Source organism: Amphiura filiformis, chromosome 1 (assembly GCF_039555335.1).
Source record: "Amphiura filiformis chromosome 1, Afil_fr2py, whole genome shotgun sequence".
Taxonomy (NCBI): domain Eukaryota; kingdom Metazoa; phylum Echinodermata; class Ophiuroidea; order Amphilepidida; family Amphiuridae; genus Amphiura; species Amphiura filiformis.
Window position 1 is genome coordinate 70,705,411 of NC_092628.1, and position 19,334 is coordinate 70,724,744.

The 19,334-nt window shown below is 37.8% G+C and overlaps 1 protein-coding gene across 1 annotated transcript in view; it reads left to right on the plus strand.

Annotated features, from left to right (window-relative positions):
* Nucleotides 1–971: 971 nt before the first annotated feature.
* The window catches only part of LOC140152405 (uncharacterized), a 145,496-nt gene continuing 127,133 nt past the window's right edge, over nt 972–19,334 (plus strand). The window contains exons 1-7 of the mRNA XM_072174713.1: nt 972–1,372; nt 5,615–5,776; nt 7,233–7,305; nt 8,031–8,139; nt 12,835–13,039; nt 13,672–13,744; nt 15,248–15,440. Coding sequence (XP_072030814.1) covers nt 1,303–1,372; nt 5,615–5,776; nt 7,233–7,305; nt 8,031–8,139; nt 12,835–13,039; nt 13,672–13,744; nt 15,248–15,440 — 885 coding nt within the window. The 5' untranslated portion in view covers nt 972–1,302. The remainder of the gene's footprint in view (nt 1,373–5,614; nt 5,777–7,232; nt 7,306–8,030; nt 8,140–12,834; nt 13,040–13,671; nt 13,745–15,247; nt 15,441–19,334) is intronic.

Sequence of the window (19,334 nt, forward strand, 5' to 3'; positions counted from 1 at the left end):
ATACATAATACCGTTTTAAGACCGAAGCTCTATACTTGATTATACCAAATAAGTGGTATTTGTGAAAATTCGACCACTCGCCTATCACTAGCGAGTGATTAACCTGTCGCCTTTAAAATCTAGACGGCAAGGCCTGAAAACCGCAATTGTTTCAATATTAAAATGATCCGTTTTGTTGGGTCCGCTTTTGGGGACACAGTGACCCCAGTGGCGTAGCCAGGACTTTTTCACGGGAGCAAGGGGGCAAGACAAGGGGTGGGGGTAATTTTGACTAAAATTAGTGGGCAAAACAAAAATCCTAAAAAATAACATAAATTTCAGGGAGGCCAGTATTCCAGGGGGGCAAGACTTGGCAGGGGGCATCTACCCAAATTGCTCCCCATGACACCATGCACTGCCTGAGGCTATATTGTCAGTGAACGAGATCTTACGGTTTGATCCGATTGGATTATAAGTCGGAATCCGAAGTTATTGTGCTTTTTTTTTTCAGAGGAGGGGCGCGGCGGCCGAGGGCGAAAAACAACGAATATTGTCGAAAATTGGCAAAAAAACACCAAAAAGGCCTAAAAATCTCGCAGGAACGGCCAGAATCCACAGCGTGGGTGCAGTTAGACTTCTAAGGGGGAACCTTCCCTCTTTGCCCTCCCCACACCTGACAAAAAACAAAACAAAACGAAAAAAACAAAACAAAACAATATCAAAGCGTTATCCGATGGGGAATAAAGAAAGTAGAATCCGAAACAGAAAAATTGTGGAAAAAAAATATGATAGTCCATTACCAAGGACATTGACGTCATCAAAGTTTTTTCTGCAACGTTAAAGTTCCGGATTCTTTACTTCAAAGTACTCTGAAAATACAATACATTTACGTAGCATGGGGTGTCAATATTTGTCTTTTGTCCCTGAATGAAGAATTTCTGAACGGATCAATGAACTGGAAACTTTAACAATATTGGTCAGTCTGGTTCTGAACTGCATGATATTGGGGATTACATATTATGCTAGGAAGAAGTGACTCAGTCATAACCGTGTCGGGAACCGTATATGATTTAAGTTCTGTCAGGATGGATGGATTGTCTCTGTGACTATTAATTCTATATATATATGAATCAAAACTTCATGAATGTTTTAAATAATTCACGCTAAAAATATTGGAAACATCAATATTTTATATTGATCGACCAGTGCAGTGGTTCCCATTCTAGCAGTTGAGTGCTGAGGGAATCTTTAAAGTGTGCCGTAAGTTCCGGGTCTTAAAAAGACCGGCTACTGTATACTGGCTGGCCCAAAAAGAAGCCAGGAATGAACAGAATGGTTGACTCCATAATCGTGAGAATTTTGCTTTCAGCGTGTATCTTTTTCAACACACAAGGTAAGTGTTCACTACTTTAATGAGTTTCATTAAAAAATGAATCAGTATTCATATTTTAATACTGTGCATTAAAGACATCAAAGCAGGCCTAATAATATACATGTATGTATATGGCCTATCATCAGAGAAGATGAGAAAGACAACATAAGACATCTAATTCTCTGCTATCATAGACCCAACATTTGTACATTCATTCAACATCAACTTCAGAAAATGTATTGTATTATTGTATTAACTCAGTGATGTATCCTGTAATTTCAGATAGGCATTTAAACACAAATCATATGAAATATGTTTAGGATCTAAAAATAAAAAGTGTTAGTGTACTGATATAAACATTTAAAGTTTTTTTGCAGTGGGTACATACTTGTCTCGAGCTAGATTCAACCATGGAGCTTTAGTTTTTTTTCCATGGATTCAACTTATCTTAGTTGAATTTATAAACGTCAAACCCTTTCTCGAGTACTTAGTTGTAGTTGTAGGCCTAGACCTATATTTCTAAAGCATATTTTACATAGCCTATTTACAATAAATAGTTGCCTTTTCTTTTTTTCTTTTTTTTTCTTTTTTTGATCTGTTTTTTGGAAGTAGCCTAGACTACTAGTTCACAGGTATAATAAATGCATTTTTTTTTCAAACAGATCATAGTTCCCATCATAGAGAGCATCGTCTTGGGTGAATGAAATACATGAAATAAAACGAGGTGTCCCTTTAATTGCTATACCGAGCTCGTGATCATCAGTATCCAATGCTGTATATGCGCTTGCGTTGTAGCACCGGGAGCGGATTTTGAGTGTATTTTGTTACTTTTTCGACTTAATTTCAGGTGAACAATACATGATTTAGACATAATGTTTGCCTTACTAATTTACAGCCGACCTATTTTTAGATCCACTCCACGGTATAGCATGTCGCATTTCAACATATTTTAAAATCATAGTAGAAATATAGGCACATTGCAATTTGCATGCTGCATCACGTCACTGCACTGTGCTGCCTGTGCATACAGTGTAGTTTATACTCAGGTCGGGTAAGCTTATATTGTCAATATTGTGTTAACTAAATCATAGGCCTTCTTTTTGAAGGCCTTCTTTTAATAGAACTACACTACACTTAACTACACTGCAAAGTATGACATTTCGCACTGCTCGATTTTGTGCATTTTTACGCATGACAATATTAAACATGCACGATTTGAGGTTGATAGTTTGGAATTCCAATTTCCTTTCTCACAAAGTAAGGAAGGGCTAATGCTGGTTTCATACTTCCTGCCGCTTTACCGCTGAGTGGGGTGACGCTTCATCATGCCGCTTGCTCTTGTTTGCATGTGGAGCGGCACACCGCTGAGCGACAACAGCATGACTCGAAATCAACTCCCAGCGGTGCTGCCGCAGCAACAAAGCTGGTGGAGTGATCGCTATATCGGCTTGCTGTTTGTCACCGCTAGCGTTTCTGGTGGGACTGCGCAGTGAAATCATCTTCAGTCAGAGCGGCAAAGCGCAAGCGACAGGGAAGTATGAAACCAGCATAAGAGTAAGATTGTGCAATGCATTGGGAGTGGTCTTCTCTTAGTTCACCACGTAAACTTTATGGCTCAAAATTCGGACCGCTCGCCAATAAGTTTACTGCTTTCTATGTTTTGGAATTTGTTGACGTTTTAACGATCCCCGATTGCCGGTCGCTTATTTTAGCCGTGTCACGTCACATGCATGACGCTGGTGGGTACCAACCAAACTTCAGAAAAAAAAAACCTCGATCGCCGATAACGATGTGATATGGGACTTACATAGGATTACACAGAGATATTTCTTGCCCAAATTTGACCATTTCTAGGCAAGTTGGCCCTACTTTGTCTGCGTTATATGAAAAAGGACAGTCTTAAGTAAGTATAAGTGCAACGCTTTTGATGTTTTGGGAGACTGGGAGGGTTCAGAACAAAAAAATGATGGAGCCTATTCTTGACTGTGTAATATTCCTTCAACCAGTTGCCGTGCGGTAACAGTCTTATACGATGGACAGATAGTATCAGTTTGTGAATGAGGACATCGTATAAGTTCCTTGTACTAGTCTTCTCTCCTTTATCCTTTACCTTGCTAATGCTATTTTCTTCCATGCTTTGTTTATCAAAGCTATCTGGGTCAGCATGCATCTTATTCGCCTACACTGGCTATCCAGGCTTGTGTATTTTTATTGTATGAGCTTGGAACGGTCAATGGATTTCCCATGGATTAGCAGAGTCTTCCCGACCGGCACAATCTCTGAAATCACAGAAAATGCACAAGTTACAACCAAGATGTTGTGGTTTTTAACCTGAGAAAACAGTAAGAGAGGAATTCCTCTGTGTAGATTAACAGATGGTGTAGCTACATGTATGTGTAAGGAGGGAGAACAGTGGACGAATTCTACCCAGAATTCATGTAGAAGTAGACAATTAATCTCTTAATCTCCCTCCTTACACACACACACGGCTAGTCGGCTACGGTACTAAAATTAGCCGGCACTAAAACTGCTGGCTATAACTAGGGACGGGTTGTACTCAAGTTTGGTTTTGGGTACAGGGTTAGGCAGGATTTGAAGGTTTGGGTGTGTAAATTAAAAAAACTGGGTGTGCAAATTTAAGATTTGTGTACAAAGTACAGGCCATGTGGGCAAAGACTGGGTGTGTAAAACACTCCCTACACGGCTGGCTGCCTAAGCCCTTGTAATTGAGTAGGGGTGTGCCACTGAGAATTTTAAAGTAGACCCATTAATATACCAATGTTTCAAGAAATTTGGACCCATCCTTATACCAAAAGTCAACATTTTTGGCCGCATTTTACCTAAATTGTCACAAATTCTCCCCCATATTTTGGCGGAATTTCAAAAATTATGGCTGTTTTTGATAAATTTGTGAAAGTATTAGAAAAAGCACCCATCCATACATGTATACCAAAATTGACGTAGAAAAAGGGGTCATTGATATACCAAACGGCTGAAAATGCTACCCATGTTTGGCTAATAAATTGAATGTTAGGTCTTTAGGTTTCTTTCGTCCGATTTAATATCAAGTTAAGAATGGATTTCCGTCAAACTTCTCAAGGGGCTGTGGATTTACATCGTATCCGATGTTAATGTGAGGGAGAAAAACAAGAGTTGTCGCATTTCTCTGTGAGCTCTGATCAAAGTGCAAAAAGTGACCGCTTTAAATCAACAGCGATTATTTCCATGATCATTTTCTCGCTGAAATGATGATTTAGGTACGCGATAACTCAATAAATACGGTATCTGTAGGTAAGCAGTTATGCTCATCATAAAAAGCAAGAACGAATCAAACTGTTTTCTCATTTTTGTAATAATTTATATTGGTCCATTTCAGATTTTAGGCATCATTTTGTGCAGATAAGCATAATTTGTAGATTTTAAAAAGTTCATTTTGATGCCTGATATGGCCAATATCTCAAAACATAAGGCTAATGTAAGAAAAATAAATAAAAAATGGTTTTTGAAATGGAGTCTGAAGATCAAGAAAAAGAAAAAAAATTGGAAAGCATCTTTTTTTTATTATGATGCACCAAAAATTGTCAAAAATTCACTTTTTGCAATTTTCTTCATTATTGTTGTCTTAACACCAAATCTGTATAATTTTATATTAAGATTCCTTCGGAAAGAAGAATTACGCATCGCACACTAGCACAATTAAACATGAATTGAAATGAAAACATGACATGCACGGGCAGATATACCAGAGTAAAAACTCCGAACATACCTGCCTATGTGGGGACTTAGAACACCAGACCTCTCGCTTATGCAGAATTCAACAGGTTTTTTCCCATGATTTTACCAAAAAATTTTCTTTGAAATTTTCACATGTAAAAACATGTTTTGATTTTTTGTAAATACCTGATAAGATTGCTTATCATGTCCAGCATTCCAATGGTCTCTTTTTTATCTGCAGGTAGCAGATATTGGAATAAAAATTTGTTTTAAGAATTGATTTAAATAAAAAAAAAACCATTTAAATAAAAAAAAGAATCAGATTTTGTTGATTAAAAAAAACCCAGCAAACCTGGTTTGAAGACTTTAGTTCTTTTGATACATCCTCCGGGGAGCACTTTCAGACAGTGGCTTTGGCTTATTGGGGTAGGGGTTATCTTTTGAATCCTTTCATGACCACTAAATATAGTCAAGGACACTAGCATGAATTGAACAACGGCTGAAAAACACTTGTATTCACTAATGATGAATGTTTTGCTTTGCTCACAGAATTTGCATGTGCTCAGACTCCATATTATGGCAAAGAAATAGGACAGTTTGTGGGTGGAAATAATGGAGGGGCAACTCAACATGGTGTACAGGGAACAGTTTATGCAATAGATGATTTCAGGATTTGGATTGTTGGATTTTCTTATGATGGAGCTGGTCCAGGTAAGTTGACAAAATGGGTCAAGATATACAACCAAAAGATTGATGAAGCACTATAAATTTAACTAGGTTTTGCACAAATTAAAGCTGACTTGTGTCCCCATAAAAAAAAAACTGGAACTATGTTAAACTTTATTTATAAAGCTGTTTTTAGTACAAGAAATGTAATCAACATTTTTACCTAATTAAATAGTTTACAGGGCTTCATCAATATAATGATATGTCCTTTAAGGGCTCGTATTGAAATTCCCTTACACAGGAAGGTGTGCGCCATCCTGCAGCTTTCCTGTGCTAGCCTTCTTTTGTTAAAATCCTGGGCAGGGTGTATCACTGAAGCATATAATCCATCCGTTTTATGACCGAGCTTTCCTGAGGCGTGCGCTTAGCGAGGGGAATCCTGCCTTCTTTCTGTGTGAAAACGTGGTAGGGTATTTCAATATGAGCCCTAAGTCTGCCAAGTGTCACCAGTTCTTATGTAATTGTACTAGGATCGATGTCAGGTTTTTTTTACTGTGTTGTTGGCAATTTTCTGCCATATTGGCATGTAGGTGCTTGTTTGGAGATATTTCCTGAGATTTAAAAAAAAAGTTGGAAGTGACTGGCAACCCTGCCTGTTTTCAATTCACTCTGGTCAGTGGTCAAAAGTAAAGATACAGAGTTAACCAAATCACAAGATCGGTCAAAAACCATACACATACTGCCATATACTGAGATATTATTACTAAGTAAGTACATGTGTAAGTCCCCATTCCCAGTAATGCCTGTGAAGAAAGTATAACATTTTGTGATGATGTTTCTAAAAATGGTAAAGAATAGATTCCATTTGATTGTTTTGGTTTTTAGAATCTTTGAGACTGGTAATTGGGAATATTTAAAAACAACTTGTATACAAAGACCATGTAGCCAGTACCCAAGCCTTACTTGTATGTTTCATATTTTGTGCATGATGATAACAGTGAAGCTTAGTTTAGGGGTCCAATCTTTGTCTTAGTGCAGGCACATAGTTATATACAGCTTTGTTTGAAAGAAATCCAACTTAATTAGAACACAGATCTTGGCTGCTTCTAACTACTGCTCATAAGTATTCTGACACATTAAAACTATATCCAAAAAACTTAAATTGCATCTGTTTTTCTTTTCTTACTTTTTACACAAAGGGAGAATACAAGGCAGTTAGATGCACATGATATATACAATGAAATCCATGCACCATTGCTTATTTGTGAGGTCCTGATTTACAATGTTTGTCTTTCCTGTTGAATTTCAATACTTACATCAAATAGTCTGCACCAAATTAAAATCCATTTGTAATCTGATACTTGCTCTCCTTTTTGTGGTGTCACAGACTACAATGTATAGCTAAGTGCCTAACTCATACATATACAAAAAAATGTATTATACCTTGAATTCCTATGCTTTGTATCATCATGCATTTATATTATTTCTGCTTTGGTTTCAGATGCTTTCATATGGGCAGGTAACACTTCACAGCCAGACAGTACAGGAGAAATCATTCCGGTGGAATATGGAAGGTAGCGACTTCTGCTTGAAATATTACCTCTATCACTCAAACATGATTCAAAATACTTTGGCTAAAATTTGTAATGGATATGAACAATGAATCTAAACATTTGTGGATTTCAATCCAAGTTTCAATTGGCGCATGAATTTAACAGATCAGATTAATTTGTGGAACATTTATAATTATGAAAACACATTATATTTTAAACTCGCATAGTCTTCAATAATTTGTATAATTTCATATCATTTTTCTACAAAAGCATAGGACCCCTGTGAGTTTAGATTTTATAATAATGAATTTTAACAACTATCAATTTACTTTTAAGGCTTTTAGCACATCTAATATCCACACCATGTGAAAGAAAATGGTTTAAAAAGACGTTTTTGTTTCGGAAAATTTTAGTAGAGATTCAGCATTTGAACTGTGTTGAGAAATTGCCAGCATATAATATTTTGACTTCCGCAAACACAGGGCTTGGTTGGTGTGCTGTCTCACTGGTCTCAGAAATGCAAGTCATGTGTTAAATGTCATACTTAGGTGGTAGTTTACAATGCATCTATGTTTTATGAAAACTTTAGCACAGATTCAGTATTTGAACTGTGCTGACCTTTTTGAATTTTGACCTCCCGTGGTCTGCCATCTGACTGGTCATGTGTTAAATGTCATAATTAGGTAGTAGTTTACAATGCATCTTATGGGTTTTTTTTAATTCTTTTAAAAAAAATTTTTTTTCAGTGAGGTAAAACTTGGTTCTTACAACAATGAGAATTTAGTAATTCAGCTTCCAAAAGGAAAGCGTGTATCAGATTACAAATGGATTTCAATTTGGTGCAGAATGTTTGCTGTAAGTATTCAAATTCTTCAACAGGAAAGCAATTTGGTATTAACATGTGCATAAATGACAGGAGCATACTCAATCTTTCCACATTGATGAAGGGCCAAACCTAAGCAAGTGCTGTAAAATGTTGAAGCATGAAATGTAGGCATATGCGTTACTTCTTGTGTAATAGACAAGTGTATAATAAATTAATATAGATAATTATCGGTCATGAAAAAAAGTATGGGTTCTTCAGGTAACAAAAAAAGGAATGTGCAGATTAGAGGCATCCAAGATTGATTGAGATAATTGTAATCATGGTCATGATGATTTTTGAACCAGAGCTTAACATCATTAAAACGATGTGTGATTGTATCAGCATTTCCACACAACAACATCATGAAATAATCAGTAGGTTTTTAGCGGGTTCGCCGTCGGACAAGTTTAGAACTGTCAAGCTTTCGTCAGGAGTAGCTCTGACTTCTTCAGGACAAAGTACCTAAGAATGAGACATGTAGACCGCCCCTTGTCTACTGATGACTCTGAAAAGAGCCGTTTGCTGAAGACTGCCCTTGTCAACAGAAACTAGCAGATCTCGCCTATCTGCTGATTTTGTAAGTTTTGGTGGCTCTGAAAAGAGCCGTTCAATGAAGACTGCCCCTTGTCTACAGAGAACTAGCAGATCTTGCCTATCTGCTAATATAAAGGTTTTGGTGGCTCTGAAAAGAGCCGTTTGCTGAAGACTGCCCCTTGTCTACAGAAACAAGCAGATCTCGCCTATCTGCTGAATTTGTAAGTTTTGGTGGCTCTGAAAAGAGCCGTTTGCTGAAGACTGCCCCTTGTCAACAGAAACAAGCAGATCTCGCCTATCTGCTGATTTTGTAAGTTTTGGTGGCTCTGAAAAGAGCCGTTCAATGAAGACTGCCCCTTGTCAACAGAAAACAAGCAGACCTCGCCTATCTGCTAAATTAAAGGTTTGTTCGCTCTGAGGAAGAGCTGTTCAATGAAGACTGCCCTTGTCAACAGAGAACATGTAGACTGCATATACTGTAATAGAAGTATACGACTTACCAGGAACCGTTTGGCCACTCATGGACCAATTGATTGATTGTATGCACGATGGCGTTTATATCACTTAATTGCGGACGTGGTACAGATTAGCGGCTCTGTGATTGGTTGTTTGAAAATAGAGAGCGCCACATACGATGTGATAAGATTAGCGGCTCTGTGATTGGTTGTTTGAAAATAGAGAGCGCCACATACGACTGATGTCTTTGCCATCATTTCTATTGATAGTAGAAGTTTCATTAACTCTGATTTCCAACGCTTCACAGGTCAACCTCATCCCCAAGTGAGAAACTTGTGCCAGTTTTGTTGTTTCGTCCCACAGAGGTTCATGGCCTTCTTTGCAAGCATGTTCAGCTAATGCCAAGCCTTCTTCTTTCTTTTGTCTTGTGGCTCTTCGGTGTTCAGATATTCTGACCTTTAGTGGTCGTTTGGTTTGGCCTATGTATTGCTCACCACAACTGCAAGGTATAGAGTACACACATGGTGCACGATCCTTGGGCAGAGGATCTTTTGGGTGGCTTAGGATGTCTCTTAATTTGGCCGACCTAGAGTAGAATGTTTTGACCCCTGATCGGTTTAGAAACCGACAGATTTTGTCTGATACACCTTTGATATATGGCATGAAGGTAACGCCTTTGTGTTCATCGTCCACCAATTCTTCTGATCGTTCTCCTGTCTGTTTCTTGATTGCCTTGTGAATGAGGTTTGAGGGATAGCCATTCTTCATGTTCTTCATCACACAGAGTCAGTGCTCTGTGAACCAGTGTATTGACAACACTGTTCTTGGCAGACATATGGTGACTAGAGTTAAAATGAAGATATTGATCAGTATGAGTGGGTTTTCGGTATATGGCGAAACTCAAGCTAGTGTCTGATCTCTGCACTTTGACATCAAGGAAAGGTATGCCACCCGCCTCCTCAATCTCCATTGTGAACTGGATACACTTGTGTTGATTGTTAAGATGACTTAGGAATTTGACCAGTTCGTCTTTGCCATGTCGCCAGACACAGATGTGTCATCAACAAATCTGAACCAAAGCAACGGGTTTCAAAGGATACGTATCTAGTGCTTTGGTTTCAAAGTGTTCCATGAAGATATTAGATGTTATTGGGGAGAGGGTGAACCCATTGCCTGACCCTCTTTTTGTTCATAGAATTTCCCTTGCCATTTGAAGTACGTAGATGTGAGGCATAACTTCATAAGTTCTACGATCTCATCGCTTGTCATGCGTGTTCTGTTTTTAAGTGTATCATCATCACGCAAGATATCTCCTATAATCTTACTAGCATCATCAATTGGTACATTAGTGAATAATGATACCACATCAAAACTGACCAATAAGTCACCTGGTTCTATGGGTATTTGCCCTGCCTTTTCAACAAAATGTTGCGAGTTCTTGATGTAGGAAGTGCCTTTCCCTGATAAGGGTGTCAATATATCCACTAGGTGTTTCGCTAAATTGTAGCATGGTGAATTGATTGAGCTGACAATAGGTCTAAGTGGCATGTTTTCTTTGTGAATCTTCGGTAGACCATATATACGTGGAGACACAGTGTGCTCAGGTGTTAAATGTGATGCCTTTTTCTTATCAACCTTGTTCTGTTCCTTCAACTCAGAGATGGCCTTACCTATCTTGCGTTCAAGAGATAGGGTGGGATCTTTCTTCATGACCTGATAAGTATCGCCTTCAGACAATAAGTTGTTCATTTTCTCTTGGTACTTATCTTTGTCCATAACAACGGTAGACCGCCCCTTGTCTGCTGGAAGGACAATTATGGAATCATCATTCTTGAGTGAATTCAACGCTTCTCTCTTCTCGAGATATATTTGGTTGAGGAACTTTGGCTTTCTTGAGAACCCTGAGAACATCACTTCGCACTAGGTTGGCTTCACCTTCACATAAGTCTTTTAAGCCGTGTTTGGTCGCCGCTATTAACTCTTTGACCGGAATGCTCGTTGGAGTTGGTGAGAAATTCATGCCTTTGCTTAAGATAGCATTTTCAGATTCACTAAGTTCCCTACTACTTTCATTGCGGACTGTATTTTGAGGAAAGTCACTCTTATTTCGTAATCCCGCCTTAGGATGTTGACCGGCAGGTTTTCTTGTTTTAGACGGGCAAATTTCTGAAGATGTTCTTGCTTAACACGTGAGTATGTTTTGTCGGCTGCTATCTTGGCCACACGTGATACAGTTTGAAAATCCATTTCATTCATATTATCTTTAAGCCAATTGTATGTTTGATTTATTTCATTGGATATACGTTGCATTTCCTGTCGATTTTCATTAATCGTGGCTCTGACAAGAGATAGACCAGCTTGCAGCATAATGCGTTTTGCTTTATTAGACTTGAGAACTGTTGTGGGCATTAGACCTTTAGGAACAATATCATTGTCTCTGCATCTTCGTAGGAAGAGCAATTGATTGTGCAGTGTAGCATTCTTGCATAGTAGTCAAACCTCATTCACAAGGCAATCAAGAAACAGACAGGAGAACGATCAGAAGAATTGGTGGACGATGAACACAAAGGCGTTACCTTCATGCCATATATCAAAGGTGTATCAGACAAAATCTGTCGGTTTCTAAACCGATCAGGGTCAAAACATTCTACTCTAGGTCGGCCAAATTAAGTGACCTCCGACACCGCCCAAAAGATCCTCTGCCCAAGGATCGTGCACCATGTGTGTACTCTATACCTTGCAGTTGTGGTGAGCAATACATAGGCCAAACCAAAGCGACCACTAAAGGTCAGAATATCTGAACACCGAAGAGCCACAAGACAAAAGAAAGAAGAAGGCTCGGCATTAGCTGAACATGCTTGCAAAGAAGGCCATGAACCTCTGTGGGACGAAACTTTTCAGAGCCACCAAAACTTACAAAATCAGCAGATAGGCGAGATCTGCTTGTTTCTGTTGACAAGGGGCAGTCTTCAGTGAACGGCTCTTTTCAGAGCCACCAAAACTTACAAATTCAGCAGATAGGCGAGATCTGCTTGTTTCTGTAGACAAGGGCAGTCTTCAGCAAACGGCTCTTTTCAGAGCCACCAAAACCTTTATATTAGCAGATAGGCGAGATCTGCTAGTTCTCTGTAGACAAGGGCAGTCTTCATTGAACGGCTCTTTTCAGAGCCACCAAAACTTACAAAATCAGCAGATAGGCGAGATCTGCTAGTTTCTGTTGACAAGGGGCAGTCTTCAGCAAACGGCTCTTTTCAGAGTCATCAGTAGACAAGGGGCGGTCTACATGTCTCATTCTTAGGTACTTTGTCCTGAAGAAGTCAGAGCTACTCCTGAGGAAAGCTTGACAGTTCTAAACTTGTCCGACGGCGAACACGCTAAAAACCTACTAATTGTTATGAATTCCCGTCGTAAAAGCCTATCCCACAATATCATGAAATAAATTTGATGTTTGGGGTAAATGCCAAACATGTTTATATTATATTACTGAATTGTCAAACACCAGTCTTATTTTTAAACTTTTTTGCAGTGTTTTAAAAGCTGTCGGCTTTGACTCAAAATCAGAATTTGAAAAGAACCTTCTCTAAATATCTTCTTAAATTCTTATATAGAATAAATAGTTTTGTTGTAGTTTTATGTGTCACAGATACTTCACACAGCTAATTCATTGGTTTGTTTTAAATTTTTTGTATCCCTAGGCTAATTTTGGCCAAGTTTTAATCCCAGATGGTTTTGAGGCACCTTCAGAATACCTGCTAACAACAACAGATGGCAGTGGGAATGTGGTACCACTGGAATTGGGATTCCCCAGACGAGTCCATAATGTACATGCTGACAAGGTTTACATCATGGATACACGCAGGATTAGATTGGAAAATCTGGATTATGATGGAAATGGCCCACGTAAGTATTGAAAACTTCTTGACAATATTATAGACAGATTCCCCTCTTCACTCTTCCTGTCCATCACTTTGACATGTCTGCTTGATGTGTCCCTAGTGTAGATAAGGCACAACATCTTGTTTATGTAGTTGCTCTGCAGATGCCACTTGCTAGCGTACTGAAAGCTCAGCCTCTGAAAAGGACTTTTCTGGGGAAATATTACAATTATTACAAGTTTGTTACTATTCAAGTTGAATGTGGCATTTGAAGCATTCAGTTACATGTGGACACACACATGATCACATTTATGAGTGAATGTGGATGTGCATATTGTTATAACGTTTGTGTAACATGTGAATTCCGTGACATTGATATCAGGACTGGAGCCTCTGATGTCATCCACACAGTACATTCACATCCACCTCTTATTTACTGAACATCATAATTGTCACTTACTGTCTCACACTGTTTCACACACACCCACAAAACCCACACACCCCATACCCCACACAACCATCTTAACCTCAACACCCCACCACACACACACCCACACACCCCCCCCCCCACCCCACCCCCATACATGCAACATGCACACACATCAAATTGTAGCTTATGAATTAATGCATTAAATGGATTGTCATTTTGTGTTTCAGAGGCTAATTATTGGATTGGGTCTGGTAATACACCAAATAGTGATGGCTGGGCAGCATGGGATGAAAACTGGAGGTAAGACAAGAAAATATAACTCAACAAATGTTAATCATGATCAAGGTTGCCAAGTACTTGATTATCACAAGGTTTTAAGAGTGCCTTCGAAGTTTGTGAATGAGTGCAAAATCACAAAATATTTTGTTTTGATGTTTGCCATGAAACATTCACTTTACCTTGGAAATGGAGTTTCCATAGAAAAATAAACAGTTTGTTCCCAAAAATAAAGGTTTTTGTTTCATATACAGGGTCTCACTGCAAGGGCAGTAATTGTAAAACAAATCATCTCCCTGTTTCCCACTGAATTCGGACATTTAAACATCATGTAACGTAAATCATAACAGATGCATCCCATATGGGAGAATGTGCTTCAGAGGTACAATGAGTAAAGATAATATTGTGTATAAACACATGCTTGGAAGCCAATCAAGCCTTTTGTCACATACATATCTGAACTTTTCCAGGTTTAGAGCCTCAGATGTCTGGGTTACTTGTCTGATACTTAATCAACTGAATTTTCTATTAAAAGGGCATTTCATGATCCACAGCCTTTTCTCAAAAAAAAAGTAGCGATTTTTATACCACTGGAAACCTCTGGCTACATAATGTTTATGGCTACATAATTTTTATCAGAATCAACTGAAATTTTGGGAGTAAGCTTTTTTCGTGGATATCTACTGAAAAATGTCATAAAAAGAGGATGGTAGGATCACAAAATCTTTAATCCTAACACCCAAAAATCTTACAAAATCTTACGATCCAAGGGTCTGCGATGACGCAATCACCCGAAGTGTTATATGCTCACGGAATTGCTGGCCCTGCAGCAATAACCCGTCTAGCTACCGGTCCGTGATCGTGTGGTTGGCATGCGGGGGGTCAAAGGTTCGAATCCCGGGGGTGCCAAGTCAAAAATTCTTCTTGTTCTTGACTTTTTCGTCAGATCTTTGACTTCCGATATCAAAAAGCAGGGTCCAGTGTTAGGGTTAACTAAGATGTATTTTTCCAGATTAGAGCCTATGTTAACCCTAACACCCAAAAATCTTACAAAATCTTACGATGAAAAATCCTGCGCATGCATGAATCCCAGGGTCTGCGATGACGCAATCACCTGAGGTGTTATATGCTCACGGAATTGCTGGCCGGGCAGCAATAACCCGTCTAGCTACCGGTCCGTGATCGTGTGGTTGGCATGCGGGGGTCAAAGGTTCGAATCCCGGGGGTGCCAAGTCAAAAATTCTTCTTGTTCTTGACTTTTTCGTCAGATCTTTTACTTCCGATATCAAAAAGCAGGGTCCAGTGTTAGTTAAGTCAATAATAAGATGTTATTCAGATATCCACTCATCACCTCAAATGAATCTTGCCACTAACTTCCTAGGGTTTAAACTAGACCTCTGGTTTGTATGTCTGAAAATCTTATCAATTGGAGCTTTTTATATGATGAGGCAGCAATAATAAGAAAATTTAATATTGAAACAAGAGGAAGCAGAGGCCATTTTTAACTTGTTTATTTTTTTTTTTCAGTGATCAATATCTGCCATATTCTTCAACAGAGGCATTTAACCAAAAGACAGTGATCATTACAATTCCTCCACCATACACAATCTATGATATTGGATATATTGGTCTGTGGTGTATTGCTTTTTCGCAAGATTTTGGTCATGTGGATATTCCAGATTTAACGAATGCTAACATTCCACCATATCTTGAAGTTCAGGTATGTATAATAGTTTAAATTTTATGTTATCAAAACTTTAGTAATGCATACCATCATCACTGCATCCATCATTAGAAAGAGATATAATACAATAAACTCTTTAAGTGAATAGATTCATCAGGTTTGTACATCAAATCAATTAGTAATTTTGTTTTTACTTACTAATATTTCGTCCATCTCATCGGAGGACTTCATCAGATGTGAGCATCTGATCCACTTTCCCGGGAAACTGGCTTCCGGTTGTGAGTAGTCTTACTTCCAGTCTTCAAAAGTGGGTCAAATATGTGACTTAGGAAATAAGGGCCTTCCTCTCTATTCATGGTCTTTGACCCCTCTCTTTCTTTCTGATCTCCATCGCTTCTCGTATTTCTCTAGACTTGCCAAGTATCTTGGAGTCCACCCAATTGACGACATGATTTGCCCTTGCGACATGGTCAGATATTGCTGATTTTGTTTGTTCTTGCTCGGATGCCCTACGTTCTGACCGAGTGAACTTTTTCTCGTTGGCTTTCTTAACTTCCGCTTGATGCTCTGCAAGCTAGCCTAATCCCAAAAATTTGGGCCACCATGATCAGCAACTCAAGTGTGCGGCCTTGTGGGTCTGAGCTGACAGCACACAATAAGGTTCGTCGCTCTACTCTGAAGTTGGGTGACAGCATAGGGTGATCAATAAATCCAATGATTCATTTTTTACAGTGACATAACTTGGTAGCGGTAGCAGGGCTAGAGATTCTCATAATTTTTTTTCTATTTTTGTGGTTTTTTTGTGTGTGTGTGCTTTGCTTACAAATGAACCACAAATGCAAGATTACATCTTTCCTGAAGTAAACCTTGAAGTATTATTAATTGCCAAGTATTACCATTTGACATGTATTCCCAAATCCCAGTTGTAGGTCAATCTACAGTATTAGGATTGAAATGTTTCATGCAAACCAGGATAATACTAATAGTGATGTATACTTTTGCAAGCAGGAGTAGTTGTTACACCATCAAAATAATCCTGGTTCCTACTGTTGTTTATCAGTAAACTAGAGAGTATATGTGATCTGCTACCACAAAATCAGCCATAAGTCACCACGACTTTATACTTATTTCATTGAGTTGGTAGTTTCAAGTTATTCGGTCTTGATGTTCTTTGTTTGACATCTTTGACATCCTTTGTGAATGGGGGTACAATGGGTTATTCACTAAGGATAACACTACTACTCGGTCAAAGAACATCAACTTAGAGACCGAATATCTTGAAACTACCAATTCTTATGGCATATTTGGTGGTAGCAGATCACATATATGGAAAGAAGATTTGAAATTACAGTAGACCCACATTATTGATAGCTTTCCACACATATGCTATAGAAGGAATGAAAATAGGCACCTGAAGATCTTCCAAAATGTGTAAATTTTGCAGACAGCAACTGGTATGAAATTGAAATTTCTACAAACTTTTTTTTTTAAATGACATTTGTTGCAGTTTTTACATAACTTAAAAATTTGTCAAATTTCTATCATCATGATAACAAAGATGGACACATGTATAATGGGTGTGTCCATCTTTTTAAAAATGTTAATACAGAAATATAGTGTTTAGCAAAACTAAGTCTATTTAGAATATCAAACTTGTCTGTGAACATGCTTCCTTTTGGATCCCTTGAAGCGTACAATCACTGATTCACCAACATGTTTATTTAAGTTTGTTGCAATCTATTGACTAGTTGAATGTGTTGAAATCTTTTGCAGAACCATTTTACACTTGAAAGCATCAATAAAATGGGTAATTCAAAACACAGATACCAATTATTAGTTTCTATTATCCATCAGCTACTAATTATAGAGACAGCAATATATGGCTCCGTGTGTATTTTGTTCATATATGTTTACACAAAGTTGCAAACAATTGTAATTTAATTTTGCTTCCATTTTAACAAATAATTGACCTGAAAAATAAGAGAAACTCCTATGAGACTCCAGGTTACTCATGTCAATGACCAAAGTCATGTTAACAAAACTATATAAGCTATGATCACAGGGTACCGCTTTCAGTAAATTGAAACATCAAAGTAAACAATTTTAGGTTAAAACAGCAGTCAATGTTTGATGATTTTTCCTACTAGCCAACCCCAGGAGCCAACCAGGCCACATAAAGTATTGTCACAGTAAAAGAAGATACAAGCCATATTCCCAAGTCAATTAATACACAAGTACATGTACAAGGAAAGTATTACCAGTGATTTGCTGGACATCAACACCTTAAATTCATCAAACTCAGATTTTTGCATTTTTAGAACAAACATAGGCCTAGGTTTGTTACTGAAGCGAACAAGTGGAATATGTGAAAGCAATCTGATAAAGACAAACAGGCATCAAAATGCAGTTTGTTGTTTTCTTATCAGGTGAACAAGGCTGTTGAATTTGGCATGGTAGCGTGCTTGCAGTAGATAGCGTAAATATGCGTTCAGAGCATGTTATTTATGTTTTATTCAATGATATATTATGCATAAAATCAGCCTAGGACTTTAGGTGGTGCAATTAGACACAATATTTTGTACAGATAATCTCTAATGATGCTTTTAATTTGGGGTTATGGATTTAAAAACCTAAATTGCCTTTTGATCTAATCAAAATAAAATCAATTTGTGTAAATTCATCAGGGACTTAGGTATTTATTAATTATGCTTAGATACTTACAACCTATTCTCGGTGGGAAAAGTTAGATTGCATAATAATATACAGCTTTATTTCTAACAATATTGACAAGAAGCAATTTTCACATGTCATCATGCAGTTAACACCAAGCTAGGGCACCACAAGACACCAAAATGATACACAAATAGCCACATGGCATCGACTATGAGAATTACACGCTTTGCTAGTTCGACTGAATAGACAAGGTCAGGTGAACAGTTAGGTAATCAACCAAGTTCATTGCTTATATTATGTACCTGTTCCTTTTTCACAATATTTACTCTAATTTTTGAAGACAAGGTGCAGCAGTTTGCATTGAAAAGTGAAGTTAAAACGAGAGCATTTGTTTTTTGTTTTGTTTTTTCAAAACTAGATTAAGGTTTTATTCTTGAAGTAAAGGGTATGATGAATTACTATTAATGAACTTTTTTTGTGACACAATTTTGGTATGATGAATTACTATTAATAAACTTTTTTTGTGACACAATTTTATCTAAGCAGACCAAAGTTGGCAATCATGAAATTGAGATACACATGTATATAGGCAAAAATAAGAAGCGAAAATACAACAATAACAACAACGACAACAAAAATGGACATAAAAAAGTTCATTACTCTGCAACTAGGTATGCCAGGGACTTAGAAATTTCAGCATCAGTAAGCTTGGGTACTATAAATTTGTGAATATTCTCAGTCATCCAGGTAGATAAACATAATAAAATTAATATTAAATCTGTTCATCTGGACTTACTATTTTTTTCTCGGGTACTATATAGTAATGATTATAACTCAATTTTTCAAAAGTCCCTATTTTGTGCACTCAGATCATGTCATATGAATTAGCATACTGTAGGGTATACCTTATATAATAACCCGGACACTCTGCGGTAAAAGTTGGTTGTATTTTTTTTTAACTGCCCACACATATTTTAGACAATACTTAATTTACAGTGAAGCAATCTAAATAAATTATGAGGGTCCAAGTGGAGTCCCTTGAAGTGGTAGGAATGAGGTGGGGTACCAGGGGCCAAAGTTTGTGACATATAAAACAGATTAGGAAAACAAGAAGAAATCATGCGTATGCTCTGGGGACAGAAAGGGTTTTATCTTCTTAATTTGTTTTTGGCAAAGTAGCCCTACCCCTTTAATGGCAGCCCAGGCTGTTCACTTAAAATTCACAATTTTACAAAATGTGTAAGAAAACACAAATTA